This window comes from Coffea arabica, chromosome 11e (assembly GCF_036785885.1).
Source record: "Coffea arabica cultivar ET-39 chromosome 11e, Coffea Arabica ET-39 HiFi, whole genome shotgun sequence".
NCBI classification, from domain to species: Eukaryota; Viridiplantae; Streptophyta; class Magnoliopsida; order Gentianales; family Rubiaceae; genus Coffea; species Coffea arabica.
The window spans coordinates 50,739,076-50,763,936 of NC_092331.1; the positions used below are offsets into that span (position 1 = coordinate 50,739,076).

The 24,861-nt window shown below is 34.5% G+C and overlaps 1 protein-coding gene across 2 annotated transcripts; it reads right to left on the minus strand.

Moving 5' to 3' along the window:
- Positions 1 to 6,630: 6,630 nt before the first annotated feature.
- LOC113719206 (IAA-alanine resistance protein 1) lies at positions 6,631 to 17,073 on the minus strand. Of its 2 annotated transcripts, XM_027244332.2 has the most exons (11): positions 16,461 to 17,073; positions 13,525 to 13,608; positions 13,377 to 13,426; positions 12,744 to 12,795; positions 10,792 to 10,914; positions 9,432 to 9,712; positions 8,527 to 8,703; positions 8,269 to 8,376; positions 7,311 to 7,412; positions 7,123 to 7,167; positions 6,631 to 7,035 (listed from the first exon to the last, which is right to left on the minus strand). In XM_027244332.2, exons 1-11 carry the CDS (start codon positions 16,927 to 16,929, stop codon positions 6,883 to 6,885), a joined length of 1,644 nt encoding a protein of 547 aa, XP_027100133.1. In that variant the 5' UTR covers positions 16,930 to 17,073; the 3' UTR covers positions 6,631 to 6,882. The 2 variants fall into 2 exon arrangements, with proteins under 2 accessions (XP_027100133.1, XP_027100134.1); XM_027244333.2 differs by lacking the exon at positions 13,377 to 13,426 and having other exon boundaries at positions 13,574 to 13,608.
- Between the last annotated feature and the right edge of the window lie 7,788 nt (positions 17,074 to 24,861).

The window sequence follows — 24,861 nt, forward strand, 5'->3', positions numbered from 1 at the left end:
TAAAAAGAGAATAAATTTTCGCTCTTTGAAATGTTTGGATGCATGTACCTTTAATTTGAAGGGGCAAGCTTCATACAAATTTGAATGTTGTAACTAATGGAAAATCTTAAAAAAAGTTTATGTAATCGAAACTTTTGATAGGAAAGAAGTCTCAATATATTACGAGGAGTAGTCAATTTTCTAGAACTTGACTGCCCCTCATTGCCCTTTAAAAATTCTGTGAGATCAAAACTTTTCTATTTATAAAATCTTCGAAAAATCTGGCGAGATTAAAACTCTTTATATGTAAAGAATGAATCCTCATATTTCATGAGGAGCAGACAATTTTTTAGGACTTGTCCACTCTCTGGCTGCTGCTTTCTAGATCCGTTCATGATCCTTGAGATATCACGTGATTTTTATGATTTTCACTTATCATACAACTCAAATTCTATTCTATTCTCACGTAACTATTTAAAAAAAAAAAAAAATAGTCAGGAGATGTTAGACATGATTTAAAGGGTCTTTTTTTTTTATTTATTAGAATAATCTGGAAAAGCAAATTTTGCTATTCTTGCCTTTAGTTGATAAGCAGTTTAGGTTAAGAGATAATTCTGCAATTGGAATTTGCTAGTAGACAAAGCTAAGTACGAAAGGGATGGGATGTGAATTTCGCACCACACAATGACTGCTCATCTCAAGGACCGTCCTTTGCCTGTCGACGAAAACCAGACGATACATTAGAACCAAATTGGGTGAAATTAGAACCACATAGCCCCTGTCCCTTATTCACATGTCCAAAAATATCAAAAATGTCCTAACAATCACAACGAATGGCTTGGCCAAGGATATCAAAATGGCAATGGCATTCCAAAACATCATAAAGGCCAGACAACAGCAATGGCAAAAAATTATAGTCCATCTCCTCAGCCCTCAGCTGTCGAAAATGATAACGAATGGGTTGGCCAAGGATATCAAAATGACAACTTTGATTGATGATATTAATAGCCTCAGAGCTTTATTCCAGAAATGCTCCTTTTGTTTAGATAGAAAATTAGATTCTAAATGTGAATGGATTAATGATTATGCTTTAGGCATATCTCAAGATGAGGAATGGATCAATCCTCAGTGTGTCTAACACTTTTTGTATAGAACTAGTTGAACCTTTGCTCATATAAGTGTATATTTTTGCCAATCAATACAAAATCTACCGTTGCAGAAAAAAAAACACTAACAATCACAAGTATTGCACCAAATCCGATGAAAGTTCAACATATTCCCTGTCCCTTATTCACATGTCCAAAATAGTGTTTGAACATTGAGCACTAAAAAATTTAACACCTGTTGAAGTTAAAGGATGGCAGCAAAAAATACCGAAGGTAAGAAAGACTAAGCACTAGTGAGAAACCTCCGCCGGTAATTGGTATCGCTACTACCACACGTCCTCTGCTGGAACTGGAAGCTGCAAAATCAGCCATAATCAGCCGTCAGCTGCCAAAACCCATGTTTAAGCTATAAAAGTTCATCTTGAGCAATTTACCAGTTCTTCCATTTCATGCATGATACAACTACCTTCTGCTCACAGTATAGCCTCTTAGTAAATGCAACGTGATATATAGATATTACCCAAGAGAATTGAAGTTAGTGATGACTTTTCAGCAGATTTCAAGTAAGTGCATTTAAGTCCGAAGAAAAAAAGAGCAAAATTTCTGTTGCGGTACAAATAGGTTTGGCTGTCATATTTCTTTTTTTTTTTTTCTTTCTACCCCGCTGCATTCCTACCCTCAATATCAGACACAAAATTCGAATCCTAAATCTGACAGTTGAAAAGACTTCAAGAGCCCTCCCTGACACTTGAATATGATCAGGTTTGGCAGCCACTTAATAGCATCATTGGATCTAAACCATCCCATAACTTCTAGGACAACTTGAAGGCCATACGAATCATGCTGTCATTATTTCTAGGACAACTTGATGGCCAAATTCTTATTAATTTGAAATATATAGGATTTCCAATTTGTGCTGTGGTTCAAATTAATATTTAGTTCCACAACAGATGTTTCTTACTTTTTTTTATCTTCCTAATATACCTGCACTAATTATGATAATAGCTTAACTATAGAGGACAAAATTGTCATTTTCAATAAACATGGTGAAATAATATAGTCTTACTCTCCTATCAAAATATGAATTCTTAATCTTGAATCTTAACATATCAAATTTGGCTGAATCAAAACCCAATCAAACTCTACAAGAACCAATTAAATCAGCATAACTGCCCCCGAACAATGGCATCAAAAAGAAAGAAAAAAGGTAATATTTAAAATGATCTTATCCGAAATACAATTTCATAGAGTCATACGAATAAAAAAAATAGAGATACGGGACAATCCATGTTGACAATTGAAATCCACTTTCTTAGATGAAGTTATAAAGAGGCCACTTCCTCTGATATTGTTTATGATTTCAACTTACGATTTCTCCCTTGAGACAATAATAAAATGATTGGAAACAAAATGAATGCTTCCATAGTTATGATCCGAGAACACATTCCACTAAGTAAAAAATTTATGCCTTCACTATGAGAAACCTCGGCGGAGCATAATACTATGCCATGGCAGGACCAATACAACATCATTGCATTTTAATTTATTTTTAATTGAGTTTTGTTTATCGATTTGATAGGTATATATTTTATGCTTGACCATCTATGGGAGTTCAAGGGCTCCTGTTATGTATATTTAGAACAAAGTATTCCAATAGGAGTCAGCCATATAATCTAGTCTAAATTTGGCAATATAAGAGAAGTGATAAATCTATTGCTATATATTGCTAAGAGGTATAACATAGAAAAGAATTCATTGGTTAAGAGGTATTCATAGGGTAACTTAGGTATAATTTAAATATTTTAGCGAGTGCTCATTGGATACTCATTAGAAAAATCCTTCAAAAATTATTATTTTAATGAAATTGTTTAAGGCACACATTTTTATCTTCATTCATTGCTAAGTTAACGATGTGGTGGTCATAAACCAATGCATAGTAGCTCTATTCATCAATGTTGTCTTGGAAAAAATAATTAAGTAGTTAATTCATTAATATTATCCCTCTGTACAGCTAAAGCAAACAAGTAGGAAGTACTGATGTAGTTAAAATGACCGTATTCATAACTGTGTTCAAAGAGTTTCATGAAGATGGTCTAAAAAATGCAAAAAAAAAAAAAAAAAAAAAAGATGGTACCATTTAATAATATCCCCAATATGTAAGTGATTGATCAGACATATGATTGTCTATGTATGCAGATATGTATTTGCCAAGAGTATTTGAGTTTAAATTGCTCTTTGTATTGGAGAAATATTTTTGTTTGGATAGCAGATTATTTGGCCAAATATATTTGCTTACGTCATCATTACAATTTCCAATACACCTTTTTATCTCACATACATCACATTACAAAAAGTGCTACAGTAAAAATATCTCAAATGATTTACAATCCAAACAAACCTAAATTATAGCATTCTTTATCTATATAATCACGGGTAATTTATTATTATTTATGATAATTTAACAACAAATAACTTTCTTTGAGCTTATTTTCACCGTTGCAGACTATAGTTCAAGCAAAAGTTTCCATTTTACCTTAATTTTTAAAGTACAAGGCTATAGTTATTATCAATAACATATAGAAACGCTTCTCTTCAAAAAAAAAAAAAAAAAAAGTGCTTTCCAATTTCAAAATGGAAACTAGGAGAAAAATGCCTCACATAACGTTATTATTGCAATTATTACCCTGCAGAAATTTGGGTAGAAGTTTTCTCAAGTTCATAGTGGATACAATTAGCAATTGCAGCTTAGAGAAGAAAAGATAATTGAAGATTTATGTATGTGTTATTATGTAATTCTAATCTTAGATCTCAAAAAGTTTCTTAACATACCGCACCAGTAATTAGATCTGTCAATCGAGTTTTGTGAGGTAGATTTTGATAAGTCCGAACTTGGCTCACAAATTAATAGGGTTTCGGATTTGGAGCCCAAATTAGAAGGCTTAAGTTTAGCTCTTATTTTACATGAGCATAGGGATCAAATCAAACTCCGCCCAAGCCCATAATTAAATACATAAGCCTTATATATGGGTCAGGCCTTAATCGGATTTAAGCCTAGAAAGGTTTACTTAATTTGAGTCTAATATTCAGGTCAAAGTTGTATCCGACTCAATTAAATATTAGGCTCAACAGGCTTTTTTTGGACCAGAGACAGTCCTATCAATAATAGGTTAAAAATTATTAAAGTTGGATATCATTATATATAAGTTTCCAATGATATTAAACGTATTGACTCTAAACAATTTACAGGACTAACAATAAGATAGTTATGGGTTCACATAAATAATTATACAGACTTAAGATCATCATGCCTGCCAAAAAAAAAATTTGGTTGAAAATTTTTTTAATTAGTTCCTAAAACCTAATATTTTTCCCCTTTAGAAGGTGGTCAGAATTGGAGATTAAATCTAAATTGACTCTTTTTTTTTGTGAGAGACATAAATTTAGCAATTTAAATATGAAATATGTTAAAATTCTTTTGGTAAAATATTAGGAATGTTTTGTGCTATTTTCTCTATGAGAAAAGAAAACACAAATGTTAGTTTAGATTCAATCTAATTAATTATATCCAACTCAAATAACTTCTATCTTATGGCAATTATTACTCATGCCCAATAAGAACACCTGCTTAATTACCAAAAAATTGTTAATTTGGTTCTTAAAATAATTTTCTTAATTGTATACATGCATCGCACGTGCTTTTTGTCAATATCCTAAATATATTAGTCTTTAGATCTAAATTTTTTTTGTGAAATTTTGATCATCAACGTCATAATATAGTACTTTTATGTTATTTATTTTCTTTAGCCAGTTACTTTTAAAAAGTTTATTAATGGAAAGGGACAGAAAGCATTCCAATGTAGTTAACATATATCTAGGATCAAAAATTGAAATCATGAACCAAACATTTTTTTATAAACAAAGCAATATAGTTAAGATAGAAAAATAAACATACACGTAATTTGAATTCTTTGTATTCTTTTTATTGTTATTTTTGTCAATAATGAAGTATAAATGATCCATCATAACTTTTTTTTTTGAACTTGTACATTCTAACAATTGAAATTTCATAGATAGAAATAATTGAACTTTTTCCATTTTCCTTTGCTTTTGTTCATATTTTTTTAGCACAACCCAATGCAAAAAAAAGTAACAAGTCTACTTTTTTCATATGAGCACAATTGTTTTGGTTTCAGTAGTAGTGTTTCTGATGATCATAGAATTGGAATGCGAATTGTGGCTAATTAACAATTTTAATCTCAATTTTTAGTATATTGGAGTGTTTTGTTTTTTGAATTGCTAGCTTTTAATCCATAACTACTACCATTTTTGTCAATTATTAGAATGCAATAAATCTGTCTAATTACAATTGTCACTATAAATGAAATTTACTTAAGTTTAAAGCTTTTCATTTCATAACCGCTATCATTATTCACTGGTATTTCGATACAATAAATATATGTAATCATTAGAAAACAAGGAATCATTAGAAAACAAGGGTATTTTGGACATCACTGAAAACAATAAGGATATTATTCTTCATTTTAAGATTACTCTTATTATCATTTTTGTTTTATCATTGGAGGTGACTTCTACAAGCGGGGTTGTATGGATTTGGTTTGGTCAATGCAATACAAATGAAGCATTATTATATCACTTTCGATAACAATGTTTGTCTTCCCTTGGACTTTAGTGATCAAAATTGGGATTCTAGTAATTTGGATGTTATCTTTGGTATCATTTGAATTGTATTTCCAACTTTTTGATTCATTTGCTATTCAATTTATGTCATTTTATGTATAATTTTCAGTTTTTTCTGTTTTTCTTATTTTGAGGGGTTGATATTAATGATAGTAATGGTTTGTATGATGCTATTTCAAATTTTCTTTTTCAATTGAATATTACTCTTTCAATTATAAATGTGTTAGAACTTTTTGTACATTGAAATTCCATTTGGTGCAACATGAAAAATTCTTCCCCTTCCAAATTTCATCGAGTAATGTGTCTTAAATCATTTCACTGTTTATAACTTATAGAAATGTTTCTTTCTTAATCAATATGATATGATGCAATATAGTGACCTTAACAATCAACCATTATTTTCTTCTAAACCACCCACAATTAAAATTATATGAAACTTTTAATCACAAATTATAAATGGCATAATTGAAATAACAAAAACTAAATTCACAATAATACTTACACTCCAAAGTACCAAAACTCATGGTACTTTTATACAGAGTATATAGATTTCTCCAAATTAGCTTTTGCCATTGAAAGTAGAGATTAAGGTAAAAAAGAACAGATGAAGTTACCTTTTCCTTTCCCTGCGTTTCATTTGTAGTAAATCAAATCTAATGTGAAAGAATTTGTTGCTTTTAATTTTGGGAAACTGTGTTCTAAATCAATCACAGCATTGTTGTTGAACAAAAGTAAAATGTAAGGTCAAAGTATAGAGGCCCCTCATCGACCTAATCCCTGCTCACCCAGTAGCCCAACGCCATGGTACACTTCGTCAATAGTCATTCAGTCAGCCAGAGGACATGCATTTGCTAGGAGTGACTCTATTTCAAGATCTCTCCTTAGAACCTTCCAATCTAACAACTAAAATTACAGCAAACGTGGATGAGCATTCATGTTATGTAGTCTTAGTCTATTTTGTGTCAATTTGACCTGCAACTAGATGGCAAAAACATCATGGAACATTGCTGCTGTATAGCATTTTCACTTGGATGGACTTGTTTCTAAACTCATAGTGTTACACTTGATTACAAAAGTACAAATCACTAGTTTATAGAGGTCATTCAACAAGGGAGATCCATAAAGCTACAGCCATGCCTGTCATCAATGACAATAATTGGATAGTTGTACTTTTTAAGGTTGAGCTGCTGCTATTCATCTCTGCCAGAACTCCAGCAACAGCAATGTAGATAAATCCACCAGCTGTAAATCCCTGGGGAAGAAGAGATATGGAATAAATGGTTTTCCTAGAAATACTCAAAACCGAAACTAAAATTTTGTGTAAACTAACCATTCTTACCTCTATCAAAGACGACTGCCCAGGATCTTGACCGAACATCAAAACCTGCAAGGAAACAGAATCGAGATTATATTGGTTAGTTAATTTTCATCACCACGAGTACAAAGCACAAATAGGAGAAGCTTGTTAAAGGACGAAACAGGAATAAAAGCAGACTATATTTATAAATAGTCCTGCTAAGAGTTTACCAATGCAGTTCCGGCTAGCGCCACCAGTGCAGAGAGGAAGTTAAAAAAGAGGGCCTTGGAGACAGAAAAACCAGATCTCACCAATATCCCAAAGTCACCTATCTGTGCAACATGAATATACAAACTGAAAACCTTTAGCAATGATAGAGGACTACTCGTTAAGATATCAACAAAAGCCAGAGAGGTACAAAATAAGGGTTGAGATAAGATCAAAGTTGGCAGTTTCAACTGCTTCATATTCCTGTTTAACATGGAACTACAGCGAATGCGGTAGAATATTTTGTCAGCTCTTTCTTGTGCAATAAGAAATAGTTGATACTTGTTTTATCTAGAGAACAAACATATTCTACCCACAACTAATTCGACTAAAATACAACGTGCACGATCATATGACTTGGTATAGCACTAGCACTAGAAAGCCAGACAAATAATGACTAAATTCATTCTGGGGGTGGCTGGCTAATATTTGAGGAAGGTAGATAGGTGGGAGACAGGCGGACAATGAGCAGATAACATTATTGTAAAAGCAAGATGGAACTAAGTTGCAACTAGGTTGATATCAAAATAGTCCATCCCTATATATAAGGCATAGTACTGATAGTCTGCTCAGGACAAGATTTAAAAGAAATAATGTCAAAGAGTATGTAGACAAGCCTGAGCAAAATAATTTGGAAAAAAAAAAAAGAAAAAGCAAATGTCAAAACACATTCTTCTTTTCCCCCATGACTTCACCTTCTTCAGCAAAAGATGCACACAACTTTTCTCCTTCTGAAAAAAAAGATCCCTACGCAGAATAGGGGGTTATAGGCTTGGTTTTACCCCTACAATCAACATGAGTGATTGCTTTGTTGTAGGAAATGGAACTCAACTCATACCTCATCTAATTGTAAAGTGACAACAACCAGCACATCAGAAGCATGTACACAGACAGAGAGAGAGAGAGAGAGAGAGGTAAGACCTCTTGAGGGAGTTCATGTGCAAGCAGAAAGAGAGTTCTCGACCATCCTCCAACGGATCCATATAGAAGGAAAGCACTACCCAGAGCCATACCATCAGTAAAATTGTGCTGCACAATGACAGACATTATCTTTGAGAATGAAAAAATTTCATGGGCGAATGCTAAATGACAAAAAGCATCTAAAAATCTCCATGCTAGCCTTAAAATCAATATTAAATGAATACAGGCGTCAAGAAGTAAAAGAAGTAAAAATCATACCACACCATCAGAAATAAGGTTCAGATAACCAAAGACAAGATTTGATGACGATTTAGCTTCTTCTTTGTCTTTCAATTTGATATTATTTTTGGAGCCATTAGCGACAACTAGGTTAGTTTCATCTTCAGTAGCCCCTGCATTAGCTTTATCTTCAGCGTTACTTGTACCAATATTTCTCTGCAAGATCAAGCACAATAAACAACTAAAATTAGCCATGAAAGTATAGGTTGTTTCCTCATCTGTCATAGGTATAAGATAGTTTGGAAATCATCATAACCATTGATGTGCAGGTCATATTGCTATGGAAAAGAAGCAGAAGATGCAAAAGAACAAGTACAGGGTATGTCATCCCAATTGTCCCTTTAAGCAAAAAGTATTTACGAAATTGATTGTGAAAACTGTACTAAATTCTCCTTTGCAGCAAGAAAAAAAAAATGCCAAATTCACAAGATCCTTGTGGAGACAATTTATGTAGTGGTAACGAGTTTAATATGAACAGATGCAATATGGATGATGTTCCTTAACTTGCTATGTTTTCTTAAGGTATGCTCTCTGGTGGTTCTTAAGAGGAGAACAAGAAAATGCTTTACGAATATAAAGTCGTGACTGTGATAGCAGAGTTCTTGATTCAAGTGATACAACATATGAATTGTTCCCAATTCAATCAGGATCTGTGAGTCTTAACTAATCACAAAAAATATGATCATGAACTGCTCTACCGTCTTTTCTGTTAGTGAAGTAAATCTTATCTTCCCCTAGACACAGTAGAAACTGAACATCATGAGGTTATCATAATACAGTTATAAAAAATAAGAAAAGACAAACGTGAACCCAGACGCAACAGCACCCAACTGAATCTTTGCCAGCTATCACACAAGCAAAAGAGTATCATGAATTTAACCTACCTTCCGGAGAACAGTATGTTCAATTTGCTTTTCCTCTCCAGCAAGATTATTGGAAGAACTTCCATCCAACACTTTTTCCTCAGATGGCTTTTCAGTCGAAGTTCTATGTTTCTCATCTTCATAAAACCCCTGAAGATCCTCAGAAGCATCATTTTCAGTTTTTAACTTCGTAGTTTGTTTATGATGATGATGATGGCTATGACCCCACACATTACCAGCTCCAGATGAATCTTCAACATACCTCACAAGCTTCTCAACAAGAAGAAACAATATAATACCAGCTGCAACAACAGAGATATCATTATTGCTTTGAACTAGTGTTAAATTAAGCCCAGATCACCAGTATTAATAGTTTAGGAGGATAATAAGATATTTTAAGCAGTTGAGGAAGTCAACAATACAACTTCACGTGGTCCAATTCCCAGGTTTAAGAATTTTTCTTTGCTTGGTTTAAAAAAAAAAAAAAAAACTCTTTCCCATTTAGAAGGAAATTTTACACTGTACTATGATTTTTGTGGTGCCATGTAATTTGTAATGCTGCTGAAAATCAAATAATCACTCAGAAAGCATTGAAAAGTCAAAACAGTTTTTCCCCCTAATAGATTTTGATGGTCTGAAGAACCAAAAGCTACATCCAAAAAGGCCAGCTCATAATCTCTTTGTGTAAGTCTAGAGAAAATTCAGCATTTGAGAAAGTGAACCATGACCCATAATTCATGTACAGCGTGTCTTGGAGACGATAAGGATGTCGTCACCCAAATACTGCATTTTGGACATCTGAACGCTCCATAAAGTCACAGAAGAAATGTGGATTGGTCAATACAACACCCAAGTGATTTTCATATTAATGTAAAGCACCACCATCAAATAGTGGTAGCTAGAGGCAAGTCTCCCAACCCAAATGGAACAAATTACAAGACTACTATTGTTTAAGGTAATGATCAGACAAATGAATCTCGTAATCCTATCCTCAATCAGAACATATTTTGCAAGATAACTGCCACAAGAAAGTACTCTTCTTGAGGTAATACCATTTCATATTAAGATTTCAACTCCATCGCATATTTACTTTAACTAAAAATTTAACAGAACTTAATCATCTTTTTCCTCTTCTCTTTCCAACCAAGAACATCTTTATGTGACAAGCAAACAAAAGTTATATGCCAGAAATCTCATTTCCTAACAAGTCATGCATTTGAAAATAAAATCAGAAATTTCACAATTGGATTTGGACGTTTTGAATCAAATCCAAGTGAAAACAGAGGCAATATGAGCTATGCAAATGCATACTTCAAAACGGTACAAAGTATATATAACCTCAGCAAGTAAGTAGTCTCTGTTTCACATGTTCCTCACTTACCCAAAATGGACAATCCAACAGAAAGATCCTTCAGCGAATGTGCATGTGATTGAAAATGCTCATGTCCAGAATGAACATGAGCATGGTCCAAATGATGATCATGAGAATGAGAGTGTTCACCACCTACAAAAATATGACTTAAAAGTTCAGTACCTGATTTAAACCACAATAATCCACAAGTACTTCACATTTGGAAATTCAAGAAGCTTCAAAAGATTGAGTTTAGCCATCATCGAGCAACGAATAAAGGCAGAAAGAAATTATTTCTATAGGCCTAACAATAAGAGGAACAAAACTTTTTGGTCCTAGGCCCGTTTCTCCAATCAATTGAAGTGAAAGGCAGATATAGTGCATCTTTAAGATGTCAAGATTTACTTCAGTGATGGAAATTTTAAACGTGCTGTACATGGCAAATCACAGTTCGCAAATCTCCTACTCATACTGGATTTCACAAAGGCTACAACAGGTAACCTAACAGTTAATTGCAGCACACGCAAATCATCTTGTGTTCAAACAAGGTCTTCTACTCAACACTGACATTTACATGTGAATTTATAAACCATGGGACTACTAGAAACACAATTTCACTAACTAAAAAAATTCTGTTTTGAGCCAAATAATTAACAAACAAAATCTTTGCCCAAGTATTTGTTGATCCTGAAACCAGAAAAAGTGTCACAGATTTCAACTAGAAAACTTTCCATGCTGAAGCCACCATTCAAACTTAAAACAGCCACTCAGCAACTTGAAAAGCACGCAAACCTCTCTGTTTGTGTGTTCAATGTGTGCCTTTTGCAGTTTTACTTATTTATTTATTTATTTTTCTGTATCCATCAAAAACCCAGAAGCAGTGTGGGAAATTGTCACTACCTTATTTAATTCACTTAACCCATATACATGGTTGTTTGCAAGGTAAGATATACAGATCCATGAAATATAAAATTTCCTGCATCTAAAAGCACCCCCCCCTCCCAACTCTTCTTTTACATTATTACATATTTTCCTACTCTTTCATTTTCTTGGCCTCAGTTATGCCATTACCCAAGTCAACCAATTCTTTCAATGTCCATGGGAGATTTCCAATCATAAGCAACGCTCTGTATCTTCAATATACTTCCACTGCTATCCTGCAGTATAAAGCACTGGAAAAGTTTTTATTGTAAATAACTTTGTTTTCCAGCTATAAACTCAGGAATTCTAGATCAATGACACATAAATCCTCAACTGAGTCGCAAAAGCTTTAAGACAAGTTTCAAAGTCACATACAACACAGAGATTGTTCTAATCTAGAAAATATGAAAGGGAGTTAACTGATAGGGTGGGTATTATTCAATGACATTGTGCAGAAGATCCAGGCATCATTTTCATCTGTAATTTGGAAGAGAAGGAAGATGAGGATGAAAGGGATGAGACAACAACCTATAAGAATGCTTAGGCTGAAGATATAGAAGGTAAGATGATTTTCCACAAACTGGCAGTTTACTGTGAGAGTGAACAGCTGTAAACTAATTTTAAATTGAAAAAAAAAAAAAAACTGGGAATTTTTATACAATGGTCGAACATGAGGCTAAAATACACACACTATTCACCCTGAAGAAACAATTAACAACAAAAAGAAAAAGGTGTGCGCAACTAGACACCAGCAGAACTGACAGACCCACTTGTACAAACAATAATCTCCCCCTCTTATGGCCTAGCCAAGCCAAATCACAAACTTCTAGGCTTTCTCCAGGTATTAAAGTAAGCACCCATCTGGAAAGGAGCAAAGTCCCCATACACAATATGTAGAAAAAGTAAGTATAAAAGAATCTCCCCCTCTTATGGCCTGGCCAGGCCAAATCACAAACTTCTAGGCTTTCTCCAGGTACTAAAGTGAGCACTCATCTGGAAAGGAGCAAAGTCCCCATACACAATGTGTAGAAAAAGTAAGTACAAAATACTGATGGAATTACCAAAAGCATGAGGTAATTGGTGAAGAAAAGCATCCCCCAACATAGCTCCAGCCTGCAGGTGCAAAGCCAGACACAAGAATAAATTATGTATCAACTTAATGAAAAATCTACACATAAGTGTCTCAAATCATCAATAATAGCAATACCCATAGTAACTAGCACATACTCACTCGAAACCTTCAGTTATTTGAAGATTTAAGCAAAAAAAGGTTACAATCTTACAATGTCAGCCTGAACAGGATTTGCTTGAAGGCTAAAGAAATGCAACATATATTAACCTATATAAAAAAAAAAAAAAAAAATTATATTATCCCTCCAAATTAGCTAGACCACAAACAAAAGCATTTTTGTGATGACTGGACTTGGATATTGTCATACTCCTCAAACAGAAGAACCATAACTACAGCTTTAAGATAATTGAGATTCCTAAACTTAATTCTCAAATCAAGATTCTGGGGAAAGATATACAACAATGATAACTAATTTATTTGCCATAAAACCATACTTGATGAGGTTAAAACAAGAAACAGCTGAGCAACTAGAAGGCTAAAAAATCAACGGCAAAAAGCAAATTTATGTTCTTTAAAGTACAAAATTGTCGGACTAGAGGGAAGAAGGTGTAAAGAATCCAACCCCAAATAGAGCCAACGAGTCAACGGCCACTTTTGATGGCTTTCCTTGTGCTACATGAGTGGCAAATTCAAGTATTCTGTTATCAGCAAAAAGGATATAGCCAAAAGAGATAAAAATAATGGAGCAGTACAAAATTCAAGCTACTTACTAAACAATATAGGCAAAATAATCAGGCAAATAAGAGAAGCCAAGCTCACCAAAAGTGAGCAGCCCATTGCATGAATCCACAGGCCTGCCCAGGAATCCAAGAAATAAAACAGATTGAGCCTGTATTAGGAACTGTCTTATATGTATTTAAGAAAAAAAAAATTAGAAACGCCCTGAACATGAAAGATGAAAAACCCACATTAGTTGTAATCAACATAACCACAAGACCACGCACTACTATTTCAGGAACATGATGACCACCACCACAGAACAAAGGCAGCAAATTAGTTAAGAAGTAACACCTTGGTCAAATTTTTTAGTTGAACAATCCAGACATATTCTGCTAACAGGGTAATGAATGCACAAGGCCACATAAGCAGTGATGTGAGAGCTGCCAAAGAATCCTACACATTATGTGCTGAGCAATAGCCAGAACAGAAGCAGCCCGCCAAATAATTTTTCAATCAAAAGAATCATTCTCCAATGCAAAGGAGCCGAAAGTAAATGATAAATACATCCACCAACTAAAAAGAAAAAATCTTAACTTAAACTCTAGTTCAAGCAAACAAATGATAGGCCTAGAGATGTCAAAATCACAAAATTTGCCACATCAAACAAGTTAGCTGATATTTTTTTAAAATCCAGAGCAATAACAAAGACTGCAACAAAAATCCTCTTGCCTGAACAGGCTATATGAGCAACCTTCAGAGTAATTTAAATGCCATATGAATTGATAACATTTTCTTTTCCACCTAAATTCTTTGGTGAACTAACACCACACCGTAGTTATCGCAAAATTTCTCAATTAACATGAAGTCAGCATATAAAAAAAACAATTGCTCAGCCATCAATTTATCAACAAAAACACAATGGATAAAACAGATTCTAGGAATTAAACCATGAAGCCAAGAAGCAGGTCATATCTCGAAACAACTTTCTAATTAACTCTAAATTAACATGAAGCTAAAATCACTTGAGTCAAAAAGTGCTTCGCCGAGACATTATAAACCACCTAAATGTGCTTAAGGAATCCAAATTAACCAAAAGCCTCAAAAAGTACAAGAAGGGAGCTATAATGATTCTGGAGACAATTTAGGTCAATTGAGTCATTGCTTTTAGGGATCCCCTTTGAGCACTTGTTAAACCTAAAAAGATGCCTACCCACAGCATTCCAAGTTGCCACATATTATAACAAACTTTTGAATGAATTACAAATAAGTTCATAACGGCCCCACCAACTTCAGTTGTGTTTGTAGGTGAGGCAGTTCAAGAAGCACTGGGAAGCTTATTTCTCTTGGGGAACTGCAGCTACGACCACAACATATGTTGACATCCTTTTTAAGTAGGACAAAGTAATTTTGCCATCTTTCTCTTTTTCAGTGGCATAACTTTACTTCGGCATTCATTTTTATGTGGAAAAATGCACAGTGCAAGTTATACCAGGCACTTGAGTTCACACCTATAAGCTACTCCAAGCAAAGTAGCGTATTACAAGACAAATTTCTTGACAACCATACAAGAAAGACAAACACAAAAATAAGCAGAACAAAAGTAAACAGCAAGAGAAAACCTTTACATGCATCAGTTAATTCAATCTGTACCAGAGGAGCAGGAGCTTCTGTAACAATAATCACAAGTAATACAAGATCACAGAGAAAGCTATTACTTGATCATAGAAACTAAATATGACAAAACAAAAGAGCATCCACAGGAGATAAGGCTCACATAAACCAAATTAGTCTCTTGGCAGGTGCACATGAAGGCCCTAACCAAGAGGCTCTAGAATATGGACCCAATCAATAAAAGTTTTCCTCCCCATTTCATAGCAATGCCAGCCGAAACTAAGAAAACCCAAAACCATCAAGTCTAATATTTACAATGCATCCTAAGGTTATATATTAGAGCAACATTCAGACAGCCTTTGCAGCATAGAATCTATTTTCGACCTGTTTGGCAACCAGTCTAGAACAGCTTTTGGAGTGACAAAATGCTTTTGTCAAATGTAACCCTTGATTCTCAAGAATCCTGTTTGACAAAAGCAACAGACCCTTACCTCTATTTTTGACAGTGTTATGGCTCCATGGATGGTCCAATACTAAACAAACAAGCATCGCCTCCAGATGGAAGCAGGTTCTCTCAGATGAGTAGTTTTGAACCATCTGCTAGGGCTTTGCAGCCCAAAAGCTAATCTTTTTACCTATCCGGCAACCTGTCGCAGAAAGACATCTCAGGTGCCAAAATGCTAAAATCCCACAATTTTTCAACCCAACAGATAAATCTCAATAATTGCGTCCGACCATCTTTATGCCAAACTGAACCCAAAATACCCTAAGCCCTGTTTCAGGCATCCTTTGCACCTCAAATGCTGATAAATGTTACCTATTAAGCAACCTGTCAAAATACCACCTTTTGTCAAACACAACAGCCAATTCTCAAGAGTTGCGTCGCGTGAAAGCCATACCAAAATGGCCCTAAAATACCCTAAACCCTATTCAGGACATTGTTTGCAGGCCAAAAAGCAATCCTTTGCCTACTTGGCAACCTGCCTTAGCACAGTAGCTCTGTTGCCGAAATCCTAAAAGTCCCAGGTTTTGTCAAGTGTGACCCCTAATTTTTTCCCCTATTTCTCTACCTGTCTCAAAGTCAAAACATTGTTTCTGCTGCCAAAATGCTAAATATCCCCTCTTCTGTCAAACGGAACCCCAAATTCTTGAAAATTTAAACCAACAAATGCTACACCCAAATGGCCCTAAATCAACAACAATAGTTAAATTCATCCTCAAATGCAGAACGATAAGCATTATGTTCACCAACAAACAATTAAAGGGAAAATGACAAAAAAAATCGAATTACAAAGAGAGAGAGAGAGAGAGACAGAGACACAGAGAGAGAGAGAGAGAGAGCAGTGCTGCTACAACGCTAGTAGAAGAAACTTACCAAGCCCAGAAAGTTCCTCATCTCCGGCAGCTATACCATGATGATGATGCTGATGGTGGTCCCCAACTCCGAATCCGTACAATTTCAAATCCTCCTCTTCCGCCAACTCCTCCGGCAACTTCCGGCTCCCCTTTACCTCACCTCCCACGTCATCATGACGTCCATGATGATGCTCTCCCTCATTATGATGGTGATGGTGATGGTGATGGCCATGGCCACAATGATGGTGGTGATCATGGTCATGGGGTGAGTGTACATGGAAATCTTCATGGGCCGCCTTTACACCCAATCCATAAATCATCAAAACAGCAACAAAGACTCCAACTTTCAACAGCAAATTTTGGATCCGAAGTTCAATTAAACTTTCCATTTTCTTGCTCTCTTTTTTTTCTTTTTCTTTCCCCACTCCAATTTTGGGTGAAATAAAAGGTATTTTCTGAGACTGTCGGTTTTGAAGAAGTAGCAGCATTAGCAGGGGGAGTTGACTGAAATGGAAAGTTCGGGGGTTATTAGAAAAATTAAGGGCGTGTTTGGAGGATTACAATTTAAGAAGGGCGGTTTTTGCAGGTGCCTTCAATGGTGATGAAACAAACGATACAGAAAAAGAGGATAATGATTCCTACAATGATGCCAAATGTAACTACATCCATTCTAACCAAAAATTCATAATTTTATTACACACAAATTATTAAACTGAAATGCTACTAAAATTCTAATTTGAGGGTACTGCTTTTTAAATTAGGACAATTAAAACAACTAAAATGAAAAAAACGATAATTTGAGAAAATGCCGTCATACGTGCAAAGGTGGAAGCTTTTTTGTATAAGCAGTGAAGCTAAGGATTGTGAGGGGATTAGAGGTGTAAGTTTGTTTGTTGGAAGTGTGGAAATAAGAAAGGGATGTGTTGATGAGTTTGTGGAAGATTGCAGTGGATAATAGTAGCAAGTTGGTGAAGTGGAGGATTCATGATTAATCATGGTGTGAAATGTGGAATTGAAGGTAGACTTTTTGAGGGCTGGTTTTGTATTTCTTCCTTTATTTAAGTAACAAACAGCATGTGGTGGTTAAGAGCATCTAAGTTATTAAACTAGTATTTTGTTCGTATCTTAGCACGGTCTATCATTTGTATTTATTGTATGTTTGTGTAAGTATGACTATTTAAATAAAAAATTTAACAGCGATTTCACATGTTCATTTGTAGTATTAATTGTAGAAAATTGATATATTTTAAATGTTTAATTATTATACTAATTTTTAAAAACTTCTTTACATACTTTTACTATAGTATACTAGTATTCGTTATTAAGTTTCAAAAAAAATAATATTCGTTAGATATTGTAACGCATGTCAAAAAAATAGATAGATATTCCCTTTTTTAGATATTCTTTTAGATAATTAAATTCTTTTAATCATCATAAACTTAGAATTACATATCCACACTTAATTAAGTATTAAATATCCAGCAATTTATTTTCTTCACTAACAAATATCAATTTCCAACAATAATCTATGATGTAACAGCTGAAAATTTTTTTCCACTAAATTAATTTACATGGATAAAAAAAATTATAGGGTTGATTGCATTTATCTCTTTTGAGAGTTGATCAAAATACAAATTAAACCCTGAGGTTCGGCCATATTACGCCATTGCCTTATTGATAACGATGTCAAGGCCCAGCAAACAGTACTTATGGAATGACACTAGTGCCCTCTGCTTGCTAGATTATATTTAAAGTGAAATACTAAACTGAAGATTTGTTCACACATAAATCATATGAACAAAAATAAGGAATAGCATCCATGGCTTGCTCAAAGTTCCTCTTCTACTACTATGTTGTTTCCCTCAACACCTTCCCTTCTCAACAAGTTCCATTATTCTTTTCCCTTCTTTATCTTCTTCTCCATTACACATACATGCACAACAGGAAATTAACAAATCAATTTAAAAGATTCAATTCTTCATTTTCTATTTTTGGTCAAATAATAAGGTGGTTTGTTTGTGATGTTATCTAGAATTGTTGTTTCTATAATTTTAATAGAGATGCAAAATTCTCTGGCGGAGGTGGCGATTTAGAGGCTAATAATAGGCAGTCTAAAATCAGTTGTAATGTTGAGGGATTTGGAAACAACATATTCAATGCAAAAATTCATCCTGACAATAAACATGGCTCAAAAAAGAATTGGGTGCTCTATGTCTGTTGCAAAGCGATTGTTTATCTATTGCCTGCAGTTGGGTTTGAAAAAGAGAAAAGATGGAAGAGAATTGGGCCCAGGGTTGGGGGTCATTAGGGAATTTTGAAAAAACAATTCATACTGATTGATTAATCACTTAACGGTCAACGTGTGTGAAGTAACGGCAGCTGTCTATGGGCTATAGATTTATCAAGATGAGAGACCTTTTAGTAATATGTTGAAATATAGTTGAGAGGTCAAAATCGTACAAAAGCAACAGTTTAGGGTTGTCTAGAAAGTTTCCTCTTTTAATTTTCAAACCATCACTTTCTTATTTGGATTAATCTTTCCTTAATATAAAATTGTACAATAGTTACTCTTGTAACTAGAAGAAACGGTATAGGTTTGAATAATGATACCATACAATTTCCAATTTATTGGTCTGTTCATTCAACCAACTAGAGAGCACTAGGCGGCCACATATGGTTTTTCTTAGAGATAGGTGACAATCATGTTATTATACAAGGGAAAGCAACATTTTCTTCTACTATTATGATGAAAATAACTTTTTATAATAAAAACAATGATGATTTCAAATGACATGATGGCATTCATAGTAGTTAGTTTAAACTATCAAGATGTGCATAAGCTTGCAATTAGAAGAAATTATAGTCTAGTAGTTCACAATCTACAACAATGTCTGGAGAAAGAAAGAGCTAGCTAATGATGGCTAATAGCTAGGTATAGAGATTAAATTGGAACCAAAAAAAAATTCCCTGACCGAGTATAGATATTGCTCATTCCAGGAGTTGAAGTTAGAATTACATCTCATACCACAGTTTTAAGAAGCCTAGCGAATTGCAAACTAGGTAGAGAACTTCCTGAAGGAAAATTCTTCTATTTTCATCTCATTGATTCTGAAGAAAACCGAAAGTGACTTTGTTCATGATCCTAGAGAGTTTGATAATTAAATGCAGGAGCTTGATATAGTTGTTTTGCGAAACCTCCATCATCTACAAGTAGATACTCTATATCCTGTAGAAGTGCATTTGATCAGCCTGGATGAAGCATGTACGACACTGCCCACAAGGGACATATCATCCAGTATCATGAACTATTGAGGTCCAACCATACCTCTCCGACTTCATCAATCCAGTATTTATCTGCATTGAATAGCTAATCTCTGTGCCTAATCCAAATCATTTTTGTATATTCGCATTATGATGCCGTGCTTTGAATAAGTTTTCGATCAAATGCAAGGGGCGGTGCAAGTGATCAATTGATTTATGCACTTTTTTTCACATCAAATCTGTTAGGCCGCCCATTCCAAGAACTTTGCTTTTCTTCTGCAGGAAAGCTTTTCTTCAACCTGCTACATTGGGATGTACAAGAAACAAAAGCTTGTTGTAATTCAAATTAAAAGTTAATGTACACATTTTTAGTTTTATACAGGATTGGATTCCTTTTGGGGGCAAGAATACCATTAGTGGTATATCATCTCCAGAGTTCCACACTACAGTCCTAATCTGTGGATTGTAGTCAGGAAATCCAACTACTTCTAGTTTTGGTTGCATTGGTGGAACTGCAACATCAACTTAAAAGTTTCACATTCTTCATAAGCACCCAGATGCATTTGAATATGAGAGAGGGAGGTGAAATTGGACAAATTAAAAACACAATTCGTTGACTGTCTAAACCAACATTGCAAAATGTAGTAGAGTGCTATCACAGGATAGAGTACATCCAACGTCACCGAATGTGAATATGAAGAGTGAGTGATTACTATCACACAGTAAGAGGTTATAGGTTTTTGACAAGTTACGTCAGACATGCTATCAAACAATTTATCATAAAAGCAACCAAAGAATTGTTCTTCCCTAAAGAAATAAGCAACTAAAAACCAAAGTAGAAGACTATTCACCTTAAATTTGTTCACCTGAATCTGCTCCGCTTCATTTTAAAGTTGTGATACTTGAGGTGATCCTAACTTTCCTTTGTCTTGGGTAAAAAACAGTTATGCCAATTTTTTTGTGGAGGGCATACCTGCAGTGGATTATGTATCGAGTTGGGGTTAATTTCCTAATGATGTGTAATTTATTGGACAACCAACGGTGAACTGATAGAACGGTTATTTGGCGTATTTTGCACAGTTATTTTGTCCTAATTTTGGCTATTCACGGTACTAAGAATTGGAATTTCACTCATATTCGATATTTGTGTGAATTGTAGGTGGTAGGCATGAAAAATGATCTCGCGGGGTAAATTTCCAGAAGACTTTTCGTCTCAGGGCGTGGCCACGCCTTAGAAGGTGGACGAAACCGAAAGCCGGACTGCGGTCCACGTGAACCGCGAGAAGCATGGGATAAAAACTCCAAAGGGCTAGCTTTTGAATTGGGCCAGACGTCTGAGAGTTCCTGCGGCAGCTATAAAGAAAGGAAAAAGCAAGATTCAAAGCATCACTACTTTTAGCCTTAGTTTTACCTTTTTGCAAGACTTGTTAGACGCTTTTGTTTTTCTTTTGTTTCTTCTGCGACCGAATAGGGTCAGACACAGAAGACTTTTCTTTCCCTTGTTTTTGGCGTCTGCGTCTGACTCCTTCGCTTTTCGCTTTCGAATTTATTCAACTTCCGTTGGTTTTGGCATTGAACTTGGGGAATCCAGTACGGACTCCCACGCAGAGTCAAGCGAGACTTTTCACTTTTTCTATCTGCGCTACTTCACCAATCCAGATTCTTTGATGTTTGCGGGGATGAAATCAATTAAATTGCGTGAGCTTGACATGATGAGGAGCGGCTAATTCCCCCCTCTACCCAAAGGTTGGCGCGAGGGCGCGGTCCATCACATCTGTGAGATCTAACCGAATCTTCATTATTTCTCCCAATTTATTGCTATTCGTGCGTTTCCTGAATTAATTGTTCATGGGTATTTTATTAATTGAATATCAACGGCCGGGTATTTGATTTAATTTAATAGCCTACTGCCACGTTAATTAAATAGAATCCGTAATTGTTCATTTAGTTAACACCTCGTGGCAACCACCATAATTGGTTTTATGATGGGGAAACGCAAGATCTAGCTTAAATAAACCCTCTTAGCGTGTTTATTGGTTAGGGTTGGGTTCTTCTAGCTTTAATGCAATTGGGTAATTAAATTCCTACGGTCGTACCTAGGATTGTTATCTGGTTAGAGAAGCAGTCAATGGTCGTACCTTGACTGTCGAAAAAGTAAGGAAGAACTGGTTGTCAGAGCTTATTGATGGCTATAACCAACCTAGTGATAAATGGATGAAATATCTTTGCATCGATGAGCATTTATTTGGACCGTGCCTGAGCAGTTGATCCTTTGGGTAGAACTTTTATTAATTGCTATTTTTAGTGAATTGTGCTTTGTGATTTAGTTTTGAATTTTGTTTGTTTTATTTCATTTTTATTTGCCTCCCATTGAAAACCCCCCATACTTCGAACTCTAAAAGAAATAAGTTATCCCCAGTCCCTGTGGATTCGACCCTACTCACCGCTATATGTAAAATTTACATTTTTCTCGAGTAGGTATTTATTATTGCACAGGCTCGACACCTGTCATGAACTCACGTAAATCATAAGACAGGATTGAATAAGTGTTACGATCCCAGAAATTCAATTTAAACATTACTTATGGCCTATTTGCAAATTAGGAAAGCATTTTATATTTATGTATTGCTCCAGTATGACTTGTGACATTCATAACCTGTAAAATATGGCGACTAATCACAAAAACAAAGGGATTCACACTCACATGTTGCGGTCAATTAATCGATAATGTCCAATGCCCATCTAGTAGCGAAATATTTCCAGCTTAATCATGAGATACTTGTTTTGAGTAGTACTGATTTAATGGATCATCATGTTATAGGTAAAGCCACATCAAGCAACACAGCCACAGCTATAGTCACAAGAAGTAGAACAGAAGTGATCACCCACCTTGAGCTCACCATGTCTCTGCTAATATGCACTTCTGCTAAAAATATTCATAGTAGTGCCAGTTTTTGAGAAATTTCAATCCAGTGGCCGCTAATTCGTACTAGAGCTCAAGGAGTATCGACATGCTTAAACAACTATTTGTTTCATTTTCTTTGTCCTTAAATTCTACGGTATAATGGCATACAAAGCAGATCAATTTTCTGAATGGATGCTACTAGTTGGTTAGGAAACGTCAGATTCTATTTATATGATTTAGATATCAGTTATTAGCTTAAATGCAGTAAAAATAATCAATGCTAGCGTTACAAAGAATTCAAAGAATTCAAGCAACAAAGAAATCAACATTCATGAGGTTGACTATTCCTTCTATCTCTAATTGTGAACTCAAAATACAAAGATTTTAGATCACTGAGTAATGTGGACTGCAAAAATTTCAGTCATATATCCTGTTGCTTAAATATGTTTTCTTGGTAAAAGATTCATTTCCAGTAACATCTAACAAAACATAAAAAAATGAGATCAGATTATTCGGTGGGATCCAAACGGCTTTGGAATGGAATCATTTATCTACACAAGTCCAGGGGTTCAAATTCATAAGATCTGCATTTCCGAAATCAGAAATATTTCTGAAATTGGATGTCCATAATCAGACCAACAAAGAACTAAGCTCTCATTTTAAATATTTAGATGGTTGGTTTTCTTTTTCATTCAACCTTTTATCTGAAGCAAGAGAGCTTCGATTACAGTGTCTAGGATACCAAAAACTGAGAAACACAAAAAAAGAACAGGGAAAAGGGATCCAATTTTAATAAACTAGAATAGGCCAGCCATAACAACAAAGCATGCATGTCCACAAATGTTTAAATCAACCAATTAATTGAGTATAAATAAATTAAAAAAATGAACCTATAGATAATCAACACCAATGACTTCAATAATAGAATATATGAACTTTAGTAATCTACATAACATAGGAAGACTAGATATCACTCTTAGCAAAATAATGAGCTAGAGACCTAAAGAAGCAAAGATAAAAGGAAAAACAGGAGCAAGAAGGAATGAATGACAGAGAAGGAATATATCAAAACACAAACAGTTGGTTGAAAATCAATAGGATAAATTCAAAATAATAAAGAAAAACTAAGAGGGAAAACTAGTACAGTGAGGTTTACATAATTGGACACAGAAATGGCAAACTTCTTGTCAAATTGGTACAACAAAGTTTGCATAATAACGCACGTCAAGCAGACTAACCCTGATCAAGAGGCCATATTGTCACCAAGCAAATAAGCTAGAGAAAAGGATGGGAAATAAGAGTATAGTGGCGTAAATGCATAAGAAAAGTTATAGTACATAAAAGGAAAGACAAAGGAAAGAAATATAAGAATACAGAACTGAAATATAAAAAGAACAAAGAAAAAAAACTCAAACTGGTTTCAAACATGAAGATAGCGGCGAAGAGCAATGCCTTAGTGAAGTAAAAGATCAAATTTTAGAACAAAGCATTCAGTTTCGTTGAAAACAAGGAGAGTCGGTAAAAATAAAGCTGCAAAAGAAATCGGCCATCAAACAAAGATCTATAGAACTTGAGCACTAAATGTTAAACAAACACAAAAACACACTAGAAAAAAATGACAGAAAGTAAAAATAATATGTCATTTTTATATACGTTTAAGCATTTGGTTGACCAGCAAATTTAACAAGGATAAAAAACAAAACAACCAAAACATGCATATATTTCAATAAATAACATATAAATCTCAAAAGAAAAAAAACCATGTGCAAAACAAACTATCACAATGAACAAGGAAGCAAAAAAATAGAAAGATAGAAGTTTTAATTGAGCAGTAAAAACATTGAGCAATAAACACAGACAAAGTAGACGAAAAAAATGGTGTTGATTGAACAGTAGATACCGTCAAATGAAAGACAATCTGCACTTCCGAAATCAGAAATATTTCTGAAATTGGATGTCCATAATCAGGCCAACAAAGAACTAAGCTCTCATTTTAAATATTTAGATGGTTGGTTTTCTTTTTCATTCAACCTTTTATCTGAAGCAAGAGAGCTTCGATTACAGTGTCTAGGATACCAAAAACTGAGAAACACAAAAAAAGAACAGGGAAAAGGGATCCAATTTTAATAAACTAGAATAGGCCAGCCATAACAACAAAGCATGCATGTCCACAAATGTTTAAATCAACCAATTAATTGAGTATAAATAAATTAAAAAAATGAACCTATAGATAATCAACACCAATGACTTCAAT

Coding starts and splice junctions, on each gene's coding strand:
- LOC113719206 (XM_027244332.2), bottom strand. CDS start 16,929: ATGCTGCTACTTCTTCAAAACCGACAGTCTCAGAAAATACCTTTTATT. Junction 8,704..9,431: donor AACATACTGTTCTCCGGAAG/GTAGGTTAAATT, acceptor TTGATCTTGCAG/AGAAATATTGGTACAAGTAA. Junction 7,036..7,122: donor GGCAGTCGTCTTTGATAGAG/GTAAGAATGGTT, acceptor CTTCTTCCCCAG/GGATTTACAGCTGGTGGATT.